This window comes from Sciurus vulgaris, assembly GCF_902686455.1.
Source record: "Sciurus vulgaris genome assembly, chromosome: 5".
NCBI classification, from domain to species: Eukaryota; Metazoa; Chordata; class Mammalia; order Rodentia; family Sciuridae; genus Sciurus; species Sciurus vulgaris.
The window spans coordinates 115371067-115388602 of record NC_136465.1 but is presented as its reverse complement, the minus strand read 5'-3'; the positions used below and the strand labels follow the sequence as shown (position 1 = coordinate 115388602).

Sequence of the window (17536 nt, the reverse complement as noted above, 5' to 3'; positions counted from 1 at the left end):
TACAGGTGTTTGCCACCATACCTGGCTTAAAACATACCACTTCTTGACAAAAACATAGAGTGTCTTGGTAACGTTGGGCGAGGCGAAAATTTCTTTCATTTCTTTCTTTCTTTTTTTCTTTTTGGTACTGGGGATTAAACCAGAAGCACTGTGCCACTGAACAACATCCCCGACCCTTTTTATTTTGAGACAGAGTCTCACTAGGTTGCTTAGGGCCTTGCTAAGTTGCTGAGGCTGGCCTCAAACTTAGGATCCTCCTGTCTCAGCCTCCCAAGTCACTGGGATTACAGGTGTGTGCCACTGCTCCTGGCTACATTTCTTAAGCGTAATACTAAAACATGATCCACAAAATAAAAACTTGATAAGTCATACAGGGAACTGATGAGATAGTTGCTGTGGTGATTGTGGAGACATATTTATGGGTGTCTATATACCTTAACAATTGTACACCTTAAGTATGTATGGGTTATTGTTTGTCATTTATACCTCAATAAAGCTGTTTAATCAAATACATGTAGATGCCAAGCATAAATTACCAATTAAGTCCTGAAAATACCAATGGACCAGTCCTATATCTGGAATTTGAAGATGAAGAAGTCCCTAGTGCCATCAACCATTGTGGAAACTCCTTCTTCAGCCAATTCCCTCCATGTCAGGATCTAGTTAGCTGGGTAGTTGATGAAAGGAGACCCATTTGGGATGGATATGATTCTGGCAGTCATTCAGGTCACACCCTCTTGGGACAAGTTTTGATGTATTTTCCTAACTCAGAGGAGTGGAAGAGAATCCATGGACACGGGAGCTGGAGATAAGTTGAGTTGAGGAGGGTAGCTAGTCAAGACTGCGTACTCCAGGGGCAAGAAGGAAGCTAGGAAGACACATGCTTCAATAATTCTTATTTGTGGCTGAGATCAAGACCTTGACCTTTCAGTCACACGAATTGAATCTATAATCCAAGTTTTCCTATTTCCTATTCACTCCTCTTTCTGTCATCCATTTTCATTATGCCAAGTGGCAACTGTTCGTTTATGATGTAGGAGAGGATGGATCCTTTGAATTCAACACTTTAGAGTATCTAGTTATAAGATTGGGATAGGTCTGAGGTCTGAAAGAGCAGACAGGTCTACATACACAATTGACTCTTATAACAAGACTGTAATAAGTGGAATAAGTGAGGTACTACAGACAAAAGGGGAATCTTTCCATAAGGAAAAAAAGATTCGATGATAGCAGGAAATAGGGGAAGTCCTCATTCAAGAGTCCAAACTCCTCACAATGGCAATGAAGGTCTTTGAGTAGGTATTCAATAAATGTTTCTGTCCTTCCTCCTTCTAATCCGACCTAACTTTCCTTTATTCCTATCCAACTCCTCTGTTCCTGAACACAGCACTGGGTTTCATGCTACTGTACTTTTTGCACCTGAAGTTCTCTCGTCCCGGAATAGAATGTCCTTTTTAGAATGAACGAACGTGACGTGAAATGGGGCTTGAAAGAGAATAAAGCATATGGTAACAGTTAAGCGCAAGGGATACGGAGGCCAGCCTCTGGCTCCTCATGCGTAAAAAGGAGATAATAACAAGATTTATTTAATAAAGGTAGTAAGTTGATTAAAGGGACAGTTCTGTAAAGCTTTTAGCATCACGTCTGGCACAGAATGAGCGCTCAGGAAATGCAATGCTTGTGCGAGCTGGCGACCTGTCCCGCCCGGCCTTGAGCAGAAGCCACCTCTTGACCAGCTCTCCGCAGCTCAGGGAACCCAGGTCTGAGCCGCCACGTCGCCTCTCCTACCCTCCTGACACCGGGTTTTTTAGACCCCGCCCAGCGCTAGGTACCCGGCTCACCGGGCCGCGCCCCACACTGACTGAGTCCTGCGATTAGTTGCTGCAGATGCCCGTCATCAAAGACAGCTGCAGATTGGCCGAAGCGGGTGGGGTTGGGCGGGCCTTTAGGAGCGTAGGAAGGGCGGGGACCCGGATGTGTGTGGTGGTGGCGGCCGAAAAGCTTGTGTGCGGAGCTGAGAGGCCTATGGATGAGGAGGACGCGGCGGCCCCGGTAGGCGGGGATCGGGGCGGGGTCCCGGAGGCCTCGGGTCTCCCCGGAGCCCGAGGCGGGGGTCCTGGGCTGGGACTCAGGGACCAGGGGCGGGGCCTTGTGCTCTGGTCACTGGTCTTCCTCCCGCAATGTACCCTTGCCTAGTGCAAGGCCTGGGGAGACGGGGCGTGGCACACTGATGGGCTGGGGCCTTGTTGCCCTCTGGTCCTGTCTGATTAACGAGACTGTACCCGGGGTGGAGGCGGGGCCCAGTAAGGCTGCCAACCGCTGGTGTCAAGGCCATGGGTTTCAGGACAACTAGATGTGCAAAGGTCTGGGGTGCCAGCACATATCTGGGGTTGAGACCTGGTGAAGGGCCCGGTAGGGGCTTGCCCCACAGGTGTCCACTCTTCTGGGCCGCGCGGTGGGTTGTAGCTACTATAGATGAGCATTGGAATTGAACTCAACCCAGCCTAGGCTTACCAAGCACCTACTGTGTGCAAAGGGTCCAGTCCAGAGCTTGGGGTACAGGAAGAGAAGAGTACCTCACTTTTGTCTCACTTTTGGCTCTCAGGAAAAATTTATTCATTCATTTGTATGTTGGTACTGCAGGTTGTTTAAATACTCAGATCATCCCATTCCTCTTCTTCATGCTACCATCTAAATGGATGCCAGCTCTCATCTGAACTGCTGCAACAACCTGAAGCCTAAATGAGCTTTAAGATCATCATTTCTTACTTAAAACTCCCCAGAAGTTTCCCATCATACTTGGAATAAAATTCAAACTCTACTATGGTCTGTGGGATCTCCACTTGTTTCCTGCTTCCTTATCTTCTTTTTCATTCTCACCTGCCCTGGCTATCTCCTTCTCTACCATATCAGCTCCCTTCCACCCAAGGACCTGTGCCTTGGTGGCCCCCACTACCTGGAATGCTCCTTCTTGGGCTGTCTGGTGCCCAGCTCCTTTTCAACTCAAACAGTCACTTCCTCAAAGAGACCATTCCCCCCTCCTTCTTTGTCACATCATCTGTTTTTTCCTCCACTGCTAAAATGGCAACCCTATGAGAGCAGGAATCCTGTCCATCTTGTTCACAATTCTGTTTCTAGCACCCAGAACATGCTCACAGTAGGAGCTCATTAAATGTTGAATGAAAAGATGAGGATGGGGGGCTGGGGATATAGCTCAGTCGGTAGAGTGCTTGCCTTGCAAGTCCAAGGCCCTGGGTTCAAATCCCCAGCACCGCAAAAAAAAAAAAAAAAAAAAAAAAGGTGAGGATGGGATTATGAGATAAGTTTGGGCAAAATGCCTCAAGTCTAGTGTCTTCTCCACATTCAGGCTGAGGTGCTCTGCCCAGGGCCTTGTTTCCTCCTCAGTCCTGTCTTCCCTCAGCAGGTTTGTTCTCATGAACAAGATGGATGACCTCAACCTGCATTACCGGTTTCTGAACTGGCGCCGGCGGATCAGGGAGATTCGAGAGGTCCGGGCTTTCCGATACCAGGAGAGGTTTAAACATATCCTTGTAGATGGAGACACTTTGAGGTGAGTTTAGGGGAATGGTTCCACATTTTCCTTTCTGTACCAGATCTTAGGGAGGCTTTTTCAGAGGAAAGGGATTGTCTACATTGCATCTGGGTGGGGGAATGTGTTGACCCCGGAGGCCTTTCTAAGTGGAGCTGCTTTACCCTGTATTCCCCTCTGCCTTTCCCACTGGGTCACTGATTTGCTCCAGCAAGGGCCAGTCCTGCTTGGGCATTGGAAGTGACTAGGTCACATATAGGAGCTCCCTGCGTTTTTTGGTGAGAGGCCTGTAGTGGTTCTTGGGTATCTGAGCCCCCTTCTGTCCATGTGTCAGAAACTTAGTGAAGGATGTCCCTTTCAAAGGCAGCAGGCCTCCTTTCTGGGGAAGGACAGTTCTGTAATGCATTCTGTCCACCACCTCTCGTGTTTTTCCAATCCTTTGGTTTGTGTAGGTTTATCTTTTTTCTGTCTTGAACACCTTCCCTGACTCCTTCCCAGCCTAACTCTTTCACAAAGTTGTCACTGTTGGGGGAAAGAGGTAGTGTTATTTAGTCTAGAGGCAAGAAAGCTGAGGATTGGGGACTGAGTAACTGTCTTCTAATCTGCAAGGGCTTTGGTACAGAGGATGGAGACCAGCCGTTCTCCAGATCCACTGAGGACAGAGCCAGAGGCAAGGGCCGAAGCTGCAGCATGAGGGACTGAGGTTAGACAGGGTTGTGAGACCCCTAAAAGGCAATTGAAGGAGGCCCTACATTTCTCCCCCTGGAGCTGAAGAAGTCAGACCTGTGTTGCCTTGGACCCTGGCTGTATGTGGTGGGAGGGGTAGCTTACCTTAAGTATTGTTATAATGTGCGTGCAGATATCCTGAAGTATGATCTGATGGATTCTCCTCTATGCTGGCCCTGGCAGGGTGGGACTTGGGATGCTGAGGCCTCTTCTCTATTCCTGGGCCTGGCTGCTAATGGAACTCCTCCCTCATTCCTCCTTTAGTTACCATGGCAACTCTGGTGAAGTTGGCTGCTACGTGGCTTCTCGACCCCTGACCAAGGACAGCAATTATTTTGAGGTGATCAAGCAGTGGGTGGGCAGAGCAGGGGTGAGATCAGGGGTGAGAGCATCAAGCTCCAAGGAGTGTCTTTACTGGATTCATGACCCAGTCCTTTTCATTTTCCATCATGTGAGCCTGTAGGCTGGGAAAAGGGTGCAGAATAGTATGAGCCCTGATCTGAGAGTTAGGGGCCCTGGAGTCCTGTCACCCTGTCCCTTTTCCTGCCCCTCACCTAGGTGAACTTTGACCCATATTCCAGACTGTGACCCTGGTGCTTTCCTACCACCATCTACTCCTACTCCTTTCTTTTTCCAAAGCTCAGAAATAATTGTCTAATCATGGTAAAGTAGGACTCCACCCTCCCCAGTTCTCCTTCTGAGGGTCCTTTCTCTGTTCCCTTGTCTTTTGTCTCATTAAGCTGTAGTCCCTTTTGATCACTAACTCCCCTTCCTCCCTACCCGCAGCAATGCATTCCATTGCCCATCCCTGATAATTGTGCCCTGCTCTTTCCCTCTAGGTGTCTATTGTGGACAGTGGCGTTCGGGGTACCATTGCTGTGGGGCTGGTTCCTCAGTACTATAGCTTGGACCACCAGCCTGGCTGGCTGCCTGACTCTGTAGCCTACCATGCTGATGATGGCAAGTGAGTGGTCCCTGTAGAACCTAATCCCTTTTCCTGTGGATTTGGGAATTGTAGATATGAAGGATGGTTTTTCCCATTCCTTTTGTCCTGGGTGTTTCCATAGAACTTTTCTGATCAGGTTAGGAGTTGACCTGGTGGCTATCCTTGCAGGTGTGCAAATTTTGGGGAGAGGGTGGAGGTCATGCCAGGATACAGGTGGATGCACTCCAGAGGGACTGGAGCATCTGGTAAGATGGGGTTTCATCCCATGTCTGTGCTACTCTCTCTATAGGCTGTACAATGGTCGAGCCAAGGGCCGCCAGTTTGGGTCAAAGTGCAACTCTGGGGATCGGATTGGCTGTGGCATTGAGCCTGTGTCTTTTGATGTGCAGACTGCCCAGATCTTCTTCACCAAAAATGGCAAGCGGGTGAGTAGGAAATCCTGGGTGGGTTCCAGTGACTTGGGGTTGCCTAAGGGTTTGTGGGAGCAACTGAGATGAGTGCACTGGTTGGGGCTTGCCCTGGGAGTCATGCACTTGGTTCCCATCTCCTTCAGTCCAGCTTCAGATGGAACTGAAATCCCTTATGTGTAGAAGATACTTTCCCTGCCTGAGACAGCTGGGTGCCCCAGATGATAGACCTAGAGGACAAATGAGTGTAGCCAGTGGAAGATAAGCAGAAATTGTGGGAGCAGATTTGGGTGATTTGGGGGAAGATTTTGAGCAGACAAAAGAGGGGAAGATGTCACGTGACACAGGCTGGCGGCCCCTGTGGGTTTTTGGCTTGCATACCTTCAGGGATAATACATCCTTTCTGTGTTTGATTTTCTTTCTTTTACTTCTCCTTCCCTTTTCTCTCCAGAGAGAGAGAGAGAGAGAGAGTAGTAGTGGTGAAGAGTTGGGACAAGAGCAGATAGAAAGGAGAGACACTCAGCTTTCTCCCTCTACCCAGCTCCTTCTCCCCCACTGGACAGTTCTTTTCTCAGGTCTTGGATTAGTGTCCTGCTCTGTTAGCAGCTGTGCCTCTGCACTTCCCCACTGCAATGCACACATACATGTCCCCAAAGTACTGACAGTAAGTCCAGAGACTTTGCCTTCTAGCTCTGTGGATATCTTGTTCTGCCAGGAGAGTACTTAGCAAAATTTTAAACTTTTCTGTACCTCTGGGTTGTTGTTATTGTTGTTTTTGCAGTACTGGGTGTTTAACCCAGGGATACTCTACTACTAAACTACATCCACAGCCCTTTTAATTTTTTATTTTGATACCAGGTCTTGCTGAGTTGCTGAGGCTGGCCTCAAACTTGCAATCCTGCTGCCTCTGCCTCCTGAGTCACTGGGATTACAGGCATGTGCCACTACACCTGGCTGTGCCTCTTTTTTTAAATCTTTCAGTATGTGTGATAATTATTGGTTGCATCATCTTTTTTTGGTACTAGGGATTGAACCCAGGGGTACTTAACCACCGAGCAACATCGCCAGTCTTTTTTTTAAAATAAATATTTTTTAGTTGTAGATAGACAGAACGTATTTATTTATTATTTTTATGTGGTGCTGAGGATCGAACCGAGTGCCTTGCACATGTGAGACAAGCGCTTTACCACTGAGCTACAACCCCAGCCCATCCCTAACCCTTTTTATGTTTTATTTTGAGACAGGGTCTTGCTGAGTTGCTTAGGGCCTCACTAAGTTGCTGAGGCTGGCTTTGAACTTGTGATCCTCCTGCCTCAGCCTCCTGAGTTGCTGGGATTACAGGTGTGCACCACCATGCCCAGCTGGTTGCATCATCTTTAAAGTGCCCTTGTGAGAATTAGATAAGCTGTGGAAAAGTGAGTGGTTATAGTAAAATTGAAAAGAGAGACTCTGAAGAAAATTTTCTCCCTTCCTCTACTGCAGGTGGGCTCCACCATCATGCCCATGTCACCAGATGGACTATTCCCAGCAGTCGGCATGCACTCCCTGGGTGAGGAGGTGCGACTGCACCTCAATGCTGAGCTGGGCCGTGAGGATGACAGTGTTATGATGGTGGACAGTTACGAGGATGAATGGGGCCGGCTGCATGATGTCAGAGTCTGCGGGACTGTAAGTAAGGGGCAGTAGGACTGGGGGTGGAGACGGCTGGGAAGAACACCTGTGAGCACTTGAGCACATTTCAACTGCTAAGAATAGGGAGCAAACTGGGGGTGGTGTCACAGGCCTGTAATCCCAGAGGCTGAGGCAGGAGGATCTCGAGTTCAAAGCCAGCCTCAGCAAAAGTAAGGCACTAAGCAACTCTGTGAGATCCTGTCTCTAAAAAAAATACTAAATAGGGCTAGGGATGTGGCTCAGTAGTTGAGTGCCCCTGAGTCCAATTTCCCGTATGCCCCCCTCAAAAAAAAAATAAAAAGTGGGGAGCAAGGACAGTATCTTTTGTAGGACTTTGGGAACTGGGCATTGGGGCAGAATAGCCTGGGCCCATGACATGATTCTTGAAGTCCAGATCCATCAGATCCATGTTCTGTTTAGCACTGCTTCCCTTTTTCCTTTCCCCTTCACTTGAGATCTCAGGCTTGGGAAGTGTGGAAGCTGTCCTTTGCCTGATTTGGTTCCTTCAGTAGGTGCCCTCTACTGCTCCCTGTGCCCGCCTTTGAAGGGCTGGGGCTGATTTGGAGGCAGAATGGGATTTGGAGGCAAATCCCCTCCTGGCTTGATCCCAGCTTAGCTTTGCAGTCACATTGCTGTGGGACAGGTGTGGTCACCAGCCCCCACATAAGTGAGGGAAGGTTCTTGGAGATCTTTGTTGAATAAGCTTCAGTGTCAGCCTCTTCTGTCTTCCCCATCCACTTTTTTTTTGCGGTGCTGGGGATTGAACCCAGGACCTTGTGTTACGAGGTAAGCACTCTACCAACTGAGCTATATCCCCAACCCCTGCGTCCGTTCATTCATTCTTTCATTCATTTTATAGAGGATTAGAAGGAGGCAGATGAGGAGTGAGGGAGAATCCTTGAGCCTCTGGAGCTTGTTGTCTTCATTTTCTCCTCAGACCTGTTTTTGTCTAGCTCTGGGTTGTAAGCTTTCTTGTGGAATGCATGGACCTTGAGAGAGGGAAGTCCTCCTGTCTGCCCTCAGTGCCTCTTGCTGTGTTGGGAGTGACTGGACACTGAGTCAAGTCTGGCCCTGACCTCTAGTGGGCTGCTTAGGCCTCCCACTTCGAGTTGGCCCTCTACTGCCCCTTGCTCCCAGCCTGGCCTTTTTTCCACCCTCTGGCCTTCTGACCCTTACCCAGGCTGTTTTCAAATCAGCCTTTGATAGGAAAACAGAAGCAGTAGGGGGTAGGAGTGGATTATGAGCAAGGCCTCCCCCTTGTGGAGTTCAAGGTGAGCAGAGCTCAGGGAAAATGGCAGAAAGTGGGCTCTCCTGCTGCTTCCAATGCTCTGCACCCCTCTGGCTCTGGGGTCCAGTGGCTGCCATGCCTGTGAACCAAAAGGCCTCAGATGCCCAATCCTTGACTTTCATCTCTTTCTTTTCTTCTCCCCTTCTACCAACATTTTGACAACATCTACATAGTTGAACTTGGGCCTGAGCCAGGGCAGTGTTCCAGCTCTCATCTCTGACCTCTCCTCAAGAGTTTTTTCCTGGCATCCTTTCCCTGCCTGGACCTGTCCCCACTCTGTTCCCAGCTCCTCCCAGGCATCTTTTCTAATTGATGCAGAATCCTGTAGACATTTATAAATAGGCTTCCTTCCTCCCCACCCTCCCTCAGTGCCCTCGGGCCACTCAATTACGAATTTTTTCTTTCTTAGACATAAACTATAGAGTTTAGCTCTTCTGTCAGACCCTCACCCCAGCCTAGGACAGCTGGCAGGGTGGGACCGCTTGCTCCCCTGGGGCAGATGTGGGTATGAACTCTTGAGAGATGTGTACCTTCTAGACTTGCCAACTGTCCCATCTTTCATATGAGGGTTGAGTGGTTTCTTACCTGGTTTCTTCCATTGCCTTGGGCCTCTCAGCCCCGCAACCCCTTATCTCTTTGTCTCCCCTCTCCTGTTCTTACCACCCATTGTATTTCTAATCCAGCAGTTGGAGCTATCAGCCTGGAGGGACCTGGGGAGACATCATTTGAGCCACGTCTATGCCACCTCTTTTCTAAAGATGTCTGGTAGAGTTGTTTCTCCTCTTTGCCCTTTCTATTTTTTATGTCTCCCTTTTCTGGGGAGCCCTTCCCTGAATTCCAGGCCCCTGCTGCTGTTGCAGTCTGTTCCTGTCCTGGGTGATGTTGTCAGTAGAGTGCTCTAGAACTGTGAGGGTTTGGGAGAGCCTTGGATTTTACCTAGTCTAGGTTTTCTCCATGAAAGATTATTGGTGATTTAGGTGGGACAATTCTTCAATATGCAGGACATTTAATATCCTTAGCCCCCAAATAAGATGCTAGTAGCCCCTTGCCCTAATCTTGAAAAAAATAGTAGCAGATAAGTGAAGAGACTTTTTCAAATGTCAGCTAACTAGTAGCAGAAGTAGGATCAGATATTCTTTGGCTCTTATTTACTGCCTTTTCCACCATCTAATACTGATGGTTCCAACCTATAGTTAGGCTTATGATTTTCCAACTTTATGATAGGAATTGCTGCTGCCCCTAAGCCTTGCAAAATTTAGTCCTGTGTGGAAAGTGGGGGCTGTGGATACAGCTGGGGAATCGGACTCATTCCGTCTGATGTGAAAGCTATATGCATTCAGTAGAAACTGTATTTTGAATTTTGATCTTTTCCTAGGCCAGCTATGTATAGTATGATACTCTTTTGTGGTGCTGGGCGGCAGCAGTGAGCTGCAGCTCCCAGTCAGCTGTGCCATCCTGACAGGAAGCACTCATACCCTGTAGTGTACTGTGTTGCTTAGGGATGACTTTGGTAGCTTAGGTGTAGTAAATGTGTTTTTGACTTAATGATATTTTCAACACAGGGACATCACCCTGTGGTAAGTCAAGGACCAGCCGCCTGTGTTAGTACCTTCTACCCAAGCCTGCTCTTCTATGGCCAGTCATCTCTCTTTCCATCCCTTCCCTCATGAGGTGACTCCGAAGCTCCTAGATTTAAATTCCCTCTCTTCTGGAATTTTCCTGTTTAGTGTCTTTAGCCAAGGCCCTTCTAAGTGAGTTTGTTTGACTGCCTTGTACTCCCGTCTCTTTTTCTCAGTTTTGGGGTCTCAGTGATCCTTTTTTCCCCCCTTCTCACTGGTTCTTTCCATCAAGAAGAGCCAGTTCAATTTCTGGCCCTTCTTTCCTCCCTCCAACTATTCATTATAGAAAATTTCAAGCTTACAGAAAAGTTGAAAAAATAAAGTGAATACCTATGTACTTATTCTCTAGATTCAACAATTGTGAATATTTAGTTATGTTTGCTTGAGTCTCTGTACAGGACAGATGTGACTCTTCCCTGAGTGGAATTCTTTCTGTGCCTTCTGTAGCCTCAGTTTCCCCTCCTGAAGAGTGCCCTCTCCTCCAAGTTCAGAGGCTGTTGAAAAATTGCTTTTGCCCACCAACCTTACAGAGTGAGGTCCTGTGTGGAGGGTGAAGGGGCTGTGGATTCAGCTGGAGTATTAGGCTTAATCTGGCTTTGTTGTTTATAGCTCCTCTTTCAACTCCTTAGCGACAGATTGGGCAGCCTTTGGTAACACAGGGAGGTGAAAGAGGCCCCACCCTCTCAGGGGTCCTTCCCATACCCAACCCAGAAGGAGACCATGTTGGGGCCTGAGCTGGCCACTTGGGAGCATGTACTTTATTCCTGTTACAGCTGCTTCTGGGCCCTCAGGTGCTGAGCCCTCATTGGCTCCTGTCAAGAGGGATTAGGGTCTCTGCTGGCAAAGGAAGGAGGGCAGGGATAGGCCAGGGAGGAGGGGCAAGGGAAGGGAGGGTGTGGGATGTAGAGCACCCTGATCTGTAGCCTCCTCTGGGTGGCATCAAGTTCACCAGTGGGGGAAGTCAGGGCAGCTTGCAGGTTTCAAGGAAAGGGTTCCCTCTATCTTCACCAAAGATGCAGAGGGACATGAAGAGGGGAGGATGCTTGGAGTTGAGTGACTGGGGAGTGGTCATCTGTCCTGGTTGGTCATTCTAGTTGGAGATAAGGGCCGAGCTGAAAGCCATGTCCTTCTTTGTGATTGGGAAATCCAATAAAATCCCCATTTCCTGATGTAGGGGGAGGTAGAATATGTATCATCACCTGCTGGGGGTCAGGCTCCCTGCTAAGCACTGGATGCTCACTTCATTTAGTCTTTTCAGTGATTTTTGGAAATATAAGGATTATTGTCCCTATTTTACTGGTGAAGAAACTAAGGCTTAAAGAGGCAAATGTAACTTGCTCAAGGTTATTGCTGCTAAGTACTAGGAGTTAGGACTTGAACCTGAATTGTTTGCATTCCCTGTGAAACTGAGATATCTGAGGCACAGACTGAAGGACCAACATGAAGATGCTAGCAACTCAGACTCTAGGCTGACACTGCCCCCAGTGTGGGCTCCTAACAGCAGTGGTCCGAGGAGGGGAGGAATATACTGTACTCAAGAAAGGAGCCACCAGAGTAGCTGACCTCCCCACTGTGCCCTCTCATTGCTCTGAGAAGGCCCTCGTGGGTTTGCAGGGGGCAGGTGATTTCTGGTGACCTCTCCCCTGAAGGGAGGGTGGTTCCATTCTTAAAGAGGTCATGCTGCGCTAGGGCCTAGTCATCCAGATATCAGCAGTGAGCCTGAGCCCTCTGCCACTGCCCATCAGTGCAGGTCGTCAGTGCAGGTCGTTCTCCTGGCCTTTTAGCTTCAGGAAGCAGCCCCACCCTCGCCTTAGAGCTCCAGCAGCTGCCCTCTGTCGCTGAGGTAGAAGGAATGGTTGGGCGGGTTTTTCCCAAGGATCAGAATCTGGATCAGCTGCCTTTTGGCTGTGGAACTGGAGAACACTCTGTTTCCTACACTGAGGCCAATTGGATAGAGTGGGTCGAGGGCAGCTGTGGGGTCCCCCACCCAGTTCTGCAATGCTGGGTGGAGAGGGTGGGCTGGGGGCTGCTTGGACTGGGTGGAGTGGAAAGGAGTTAACTGCTCAGAGCCAAGCCACACCCTTCCCAGCAGGCTGGGGAGAGATGCAGAGCAGGAGCCCAGGCCACAGGAGCATACTGAGGGTGCTAGACAGAACACAGAGTGGGCCAGGACTGGGACCAAGGCAGCCTCTTGTGCACCTCTGACTTTTCTCCTGACCCTCCCTCACTTCTCAGGGGGATCCAGTGCTGAGCAGTGCAAGCCCCTCTCCTCCCACTCTGTGAAAGGGGATGAGCAGGCAGGGCCAGCCTCTCTGGAGATACACACAGACCTCCATGCTGGTGCAGGCGGGCATAATTCCTTTCCTGTTCAGGCAGGACTCTTGAGGGGGGTGAGGAGGCCTGCATCCCAAGGCTTGCCAGGGATAAGTGGAGGAGGTCCCCAGGGAACATGTTTTCTGCAAGGCTTCGGGGTGGGAGGGTAGAAGAAAGTCTTGAGGGGCAGTTGGGCTAATTAAAACGGGATTAAGGAATCCCAGGTGATGCTGAGGGTGGGGGAAAGAGGGGATGGGGTTGAGTCATAACCCCACTATTACCATGACAACTGATAAATAAATACTCCCAGATTGGGGGTTGCTGCCTCATCATGCCCAGGCAGGAGGACCAAAGGGCCCTGAGAACCCATCAGTCATCTCCCCTTTCCTACCTCCACACCCCTGCTCCAGCATGAAAGAGCAGCAAGGGTCTAGAAACAAGAAAACCTCTCCTCTGTCTTCGTTTTGACTCTCCCCTCCAGGAAGTGAAGGAGTGGAGCTGGGCATTCTGGGTTCTTGGCTCCCCTCAGCACCTCTCTGACCCAGTGATGAGCAGCTCTGTTCAAGACCAAGTGAACCAAGACCTTGAGAGATTAAATCAGTCACATCCCAAGCAGAATTGGCTTCTCGGCCTGTAGCTTTCCCCCAAATATATGGATTTGTCACCTACTTCTGCATCCCCCCTGTCTCTATGGAGCCCCCTGGGAAGTTGTCCAGTTTCTTCACTTCTCTTCCCTTTCCCAGTAGAGAGGGTCAGTGGGCTCAGTCAGGGAAGGGTTGCCCAGCCTAGAGACCCCCAGCATGCTCTGGTACCACACCATCTGGATCACCCTGTTATTCATGAAGCTGTGTGGATGGGGGTGTCTGGCTCTGGGAAGGTAGAGGGCGTTCAGCAAGAGCTTCCTCTTGCTCATGCTGCTGCCTTTGCTGCCTTTGACCCCTATCCATGTTCTTCCATGCCTGCCTAGAATTGTAGGCCATGTTGCACCTCCAGGATCCTTTCCCTTTCAGTGGGGTTGTCGTCAGACACAGGAAACTGGTACCCAGACTGCCCTCTGTCCAGGTTTCCAGTGTGGTGTCAACCAGTCCCCTAACCCTTGCCTGCTCTTCCTCCACAGCTGCTGGAGTACTTGGGGAAGGGCAAGAGCATTGTGGATGTGGGACTGGCCCAGGCCCGGCACCCACTGAGCACCCGCAGCCACTACTTTGAGGTGGAGATTGTGGACCCTGGAGAGAAATGCTATATTGCCTTGGGGCTGGCCCGGAAGGTGTGCACAGTTTCTGAACTTTTTTCTTGTAAAGCCTCTCAGCTCTGGGGCTGTTGGGATGAGGCCAGGAAGCTCTTGGGGAAACCAGGGGGGCCCAGGCTGTGGAGGGAGGCTCTGAAGCCAGAACAGAACACAGCTATATCTGCTATATAAGAGTATTGACCCAGTGTGCAGTAGGACCCAGAGTATCTCAAACCATCACATTCCCCAGCCCCAGAACTGGGTGTGGGGTGGCATCAGCCCTGGCCTTGAAAGGTGCCTCCAGGATGTGAGAGGCTGTGGGGTTGGTGCAGAGCTGTCCAGGTTGTAGCCTGTTCCAAAAGATTGCAGTCTCAGTTGTCACTTTCACCTGTTGTTTTTATGTGTGTGGTCCATAGATTTTCCTTTTTTCTTGGTGCAGGACTATCCCAAGAACAGGCACCCTGGCTGGAGCAGAGGGTCTGTGGCTTATCATGCAGGTGAGTGGAGGGCTGCCCTGGAAAGGAGGGATTGTGGGGCAGATAAAGGTAGAGGGATGTCCATTTTCCTGGTTGCTCATAAATGGCCTCTCTCCTTTCCTCTTTTCAATCTGCTTATGCTTTCTCCTCATCTGTGTTTTTCCTCCAAGTCTTAAAAGCCAGGGAAGCAGGACAGGGGGCGGGAGAGCTGGGCCCACACTGGACATTCCAGGCCTCTGAGTTGGCTCCCTCTGCGCCCTTCCTGCAGATTTGCCGATTCTTCTTTTTCTTTTTTTGGTCTGCTCGATTTCCTTTAGGGCTTTCTTGAGAAGAGGACTAAGCCTTGGTTCCTGGTCTCATCGTTCCACTCCCCTCCCTTGCATGCACACTCCCCACAAAGGGCCGCACTCCTTTCTTTTGACCAATTCTCTGTTGAGCTGATAGATACTGTGACCCTTTTTTGGTTTTTGGCATCAGGATTGAACACAAGGGTGCTTTACCACTAAATTCCAGACCCCCTTTTAAATTTTAAAACAGGGTCTCACTAAGTTGCTGAGGCTGGCCTGAGTTGCTGTCCTCCTGCCTCAGCCTCCCAAGTTGCTGGGATTATAAGCCTGAGCCACTATGCCCAGTTTTGCATCCCTTTTCTTTTCTACAAATCATGTGCCCCCTTTCCACATCTTATTTCTCTCCATCTTTTTTTCATTTTGAGACAAGGTGTTGTTAAGTTGTCTAGACTGGCCTTAGTGGGGGTGGGGGACATGTCAGCACTTCCTCCTTCAAGAGTGTCCTCTCCCTTCCCTCCTACAGATGATGGGAAGATCTTCCATGGTAGTGGTGTAGGGGACCCCTTTGGACCACGCTGTTACAAAGGGGACATTATGGGCTGTGGAATCATGTTTCCCCGGGACTACATTCTGGACAGTGAGGGTGAGTGGTGTGGGGCATGAGCCAGGTTGCTCAGGGCACAGGTTGGAGGTACCACAGGAGCTCAGGTTTCTGGTCTCCTAGGGGACAGTGATGACAGTTGTGACACAGTGATCTTGTCCCCGACTGCCCGGGCTGTTCGGAATGTACGGAATGTCATGTACCTGCACCAGGAAGGGGAAGAAGAAGAGGAGGAAGAGGAAGAGGAAGAAGATGGGGAAGAGATAGAGCAGGAGCATGAGGGCAAGAAGGTGGTGGTGAGTAGTGATTTGGGGTTGTTCTGGGGCCCTGGGGCTGGGCTACTAGTGGGATTAGGACTACTGGCCAGGGCCAGGGTGGGAATGGGCAAGGTCTGGTGTTGCCCTGGGGGTGTCCTGAGGTCACTGGAGCTGAAAGCTAGGCAATAGTTGTTTTCCAGCCTCAGGATGCCCTCTCGTGGTCGTTTCTCATATCACCTACATGTCTTCTGGAGCCCATGCCAGGAGTTGGGGGTGATGGACCTAGGCCTGTATAACTCCAGCAGGCAGAGAAGAGGCCAGAGGTTGGGTGCAGTGGCACACACCTGTAATCCTAGCTACTTGGGAGGCTGAGGCAGGAGGATCACAAGTTTGAGGCTAGTCTGGGCAACTTAGTGAGACCCTGTCATTAAGTGAAAAATAAAAAAGGCTAGAGATTTAGCTCAGTGGTTGAGTGCCCCTGGGTTCAATCCCCTGAACCAAGAAAGAAAGAAAGAAAGAAAAGAGAGAGAGAGAGAGAGAGAGAGAGAGAGAGAGAGAGAGAGAGAGAGAGAGAGAGAGAGAGAGAGAGAAAGAAAGAAAGGAAGAAAGAAAGAGAGAAAGAGAGAAAGAGGCAAAGAGGCCAGAACTTGCACCATTCTGTGCCCCCTACCTCTACCGCCAGGTTTTCTTCACCCGGAATGGCAAGATCATCGGGAAGAAGGATGCCGTTGTACCTTCTGGAGGCTTTTTCCCCACCATTGGAATGCTGAGCTGTGGGGAGAAAGTCAAAGTAGACCTGCATCCCTTGAGTGGCTAAGGGCTTTTCCAGACCTGCCCCATCTCCCTCTGTGCATCCTTTGCAGGGCCAGGTGCCCAGTTTCTGACTTCCCACAGGATTGCTTACCCAGCAGGCCCTGGGATACATAGTTATTCTGCCTTTACCAGCTTAGGCCACTTCAGACTCCACCTTTCTCACCTGGTGCCACCTTTAACATCAGTCCCTGGGCCCGAGTCCCTGGTTGGACAGACAGAGGCCATAGAATAGTGTTGCTATATCAGTGGGTCTCACTACTATGGTCAGTGAGTGCCTGGGTCCCCCTGTCTCTCAGTGGCCTCCTGAGTGGAAAGGAATGAGCCCCTTGCTCGACCTCTATCTGGGCATGACCCTTGCAGAGGGTGGAGTAGAGACGCCTGTCCCCTACTAACCATGGTATTTCCCCTTGAATTCTCTTTTTTGTTCCCTGTCCTCACCGTGAACAGTGAACCAGTTGCTGCTGTCCTCCCCCTGGCTGGCTAGGGGGCCTATCTTGAACCACCTCTCCTTTCACTGGCTGCTGCCCCATAGACTCCTCATAGGTCTCCGTTCTTTCCCTTGAGAGGTACCCACGCCCAGGCTGCTCAGGCATCATGGTCCTGCAGAGATTCTGGGTCTCTGGCTCCCCCACCTGTGCACACGCAGATCGTACAGTCTTGTTTAAGAAGGAGGGGCTGAGTGGGACGGGGCCTTACTCCTGTCTCGCTCTCCATCATCTCCTTACCTGCATCACTGTCCCTAGCTCCTGGGATGGAGGCTGATGCCTGGGGCATGTCTCCTGCTGTGGCAAGTGAGCCTGGAGGGGCAGCTTGGCACCTCACTTCCCTTGGCCTGCCCCCTTCCTGCCTGCCCCGGCTTGCTGCTTGTGCCAGTTGCCTGTTTTGCTTCAGTGTTTGATTCTAGCACTTACATAGACCCTCCTCCCAAGCCCTTGGACCTCCCTCTACCCACTTGACCCTGAGCCCTTCCCCCAGACTGACTTCTGCTGGGAGGAGGAGGGAGCAGGAGCTGTTGGCCTCGGTTTGCACAGTGGAGAGGCCTGTGGGGAAAGTGGGCGTGCTGTTGTGCTGCTGGGCCCCCCTTGGCCCTCCTGTCAGGCCCTGCACTATGATGTATGAAATGTATGTACAGACTAGAGATGTTTATACAGCCAATAAAGATGGAGTTTCTGTATTTATCAGTATTGCTGGAACAGGAAATCTTTCCAGTACAGAGGGCTGGGGCCAAGGGGCAGCTGAGGGCAGTTTGTTCCTGGGGGCAGATGTGGCCCATTCTTAGGGTAGGGAGGGGATCACGTGTGTTTCATGGGGTTGGAATGCCCCCAGGAATCACTGGTATGCTTCAGGAAGTGCC

At 50.3% G+C, this 17536-nt stretch overlaps 1 protein-coding gene across 2 annotated transcripts; it reads left to right on the top strand.

Annotated features, from left to right (window-relative positions):
* The first annotated feature begins 1949 nt into the window (after positions 1-1949).
* SPRYD3 (SPRY domain containing 3) lies at positions 1950-17366 on the top strand. 2 transcript variants are annotated; one of them, XM_079140951.1, is made up of 11 exons: positions 1950-2052; positions 3425-3571; positions 4541-4616; positions 5116-5240; positions 5512-5647; positions 7112-7297; positions 13638-13787; positions 14188-14245; positions 15035-15154; positions 15236-15408; positions 16052-17366. In XM_079140951.1, exons 1-11 carry the CDS (start codon positions 2030-2032, stop codon positions 16184-16186), a joined length of 1329 nt encoding a protein of 442 aa, XP_078997077.1. In that variant the 5' UTR covers positions 1950-2029; the 3' UTR covers positions 16187-17366. The 2 variants fall into 2 exon arrangements, with proteins under 2 accessions (XP_078997077.1, XP_078997076.1); XM_079140950.1 differs by having other exon boundaries at positions 1963-2052; positions 3422-3571.
* The last annotated feature ends 170 nt before the right edge of the window (positions 17367-17536 follow it).

Coding starts and splice junctions, on each gene's coding strand:
- SPRYD3 (XM_079140950.1), top strand. CDS start 2,030: ATGAGGAGGACGCGGCGGCCCCG. Junction 5,241..5,511: donor TACCATGCTGATGATGGCAA/GTGAGTGGTCCC, acceptor CTCTCTCTATAG/GCTGTACAATGGTCGAGCCA. Junction 14,246..15,034: donor GTCTGTGGCTTATCATGCAG/GTGAGTGGAGGG, acceptor TCCCTCCTACAG/ATGATGGGAAGATCTTCCAT.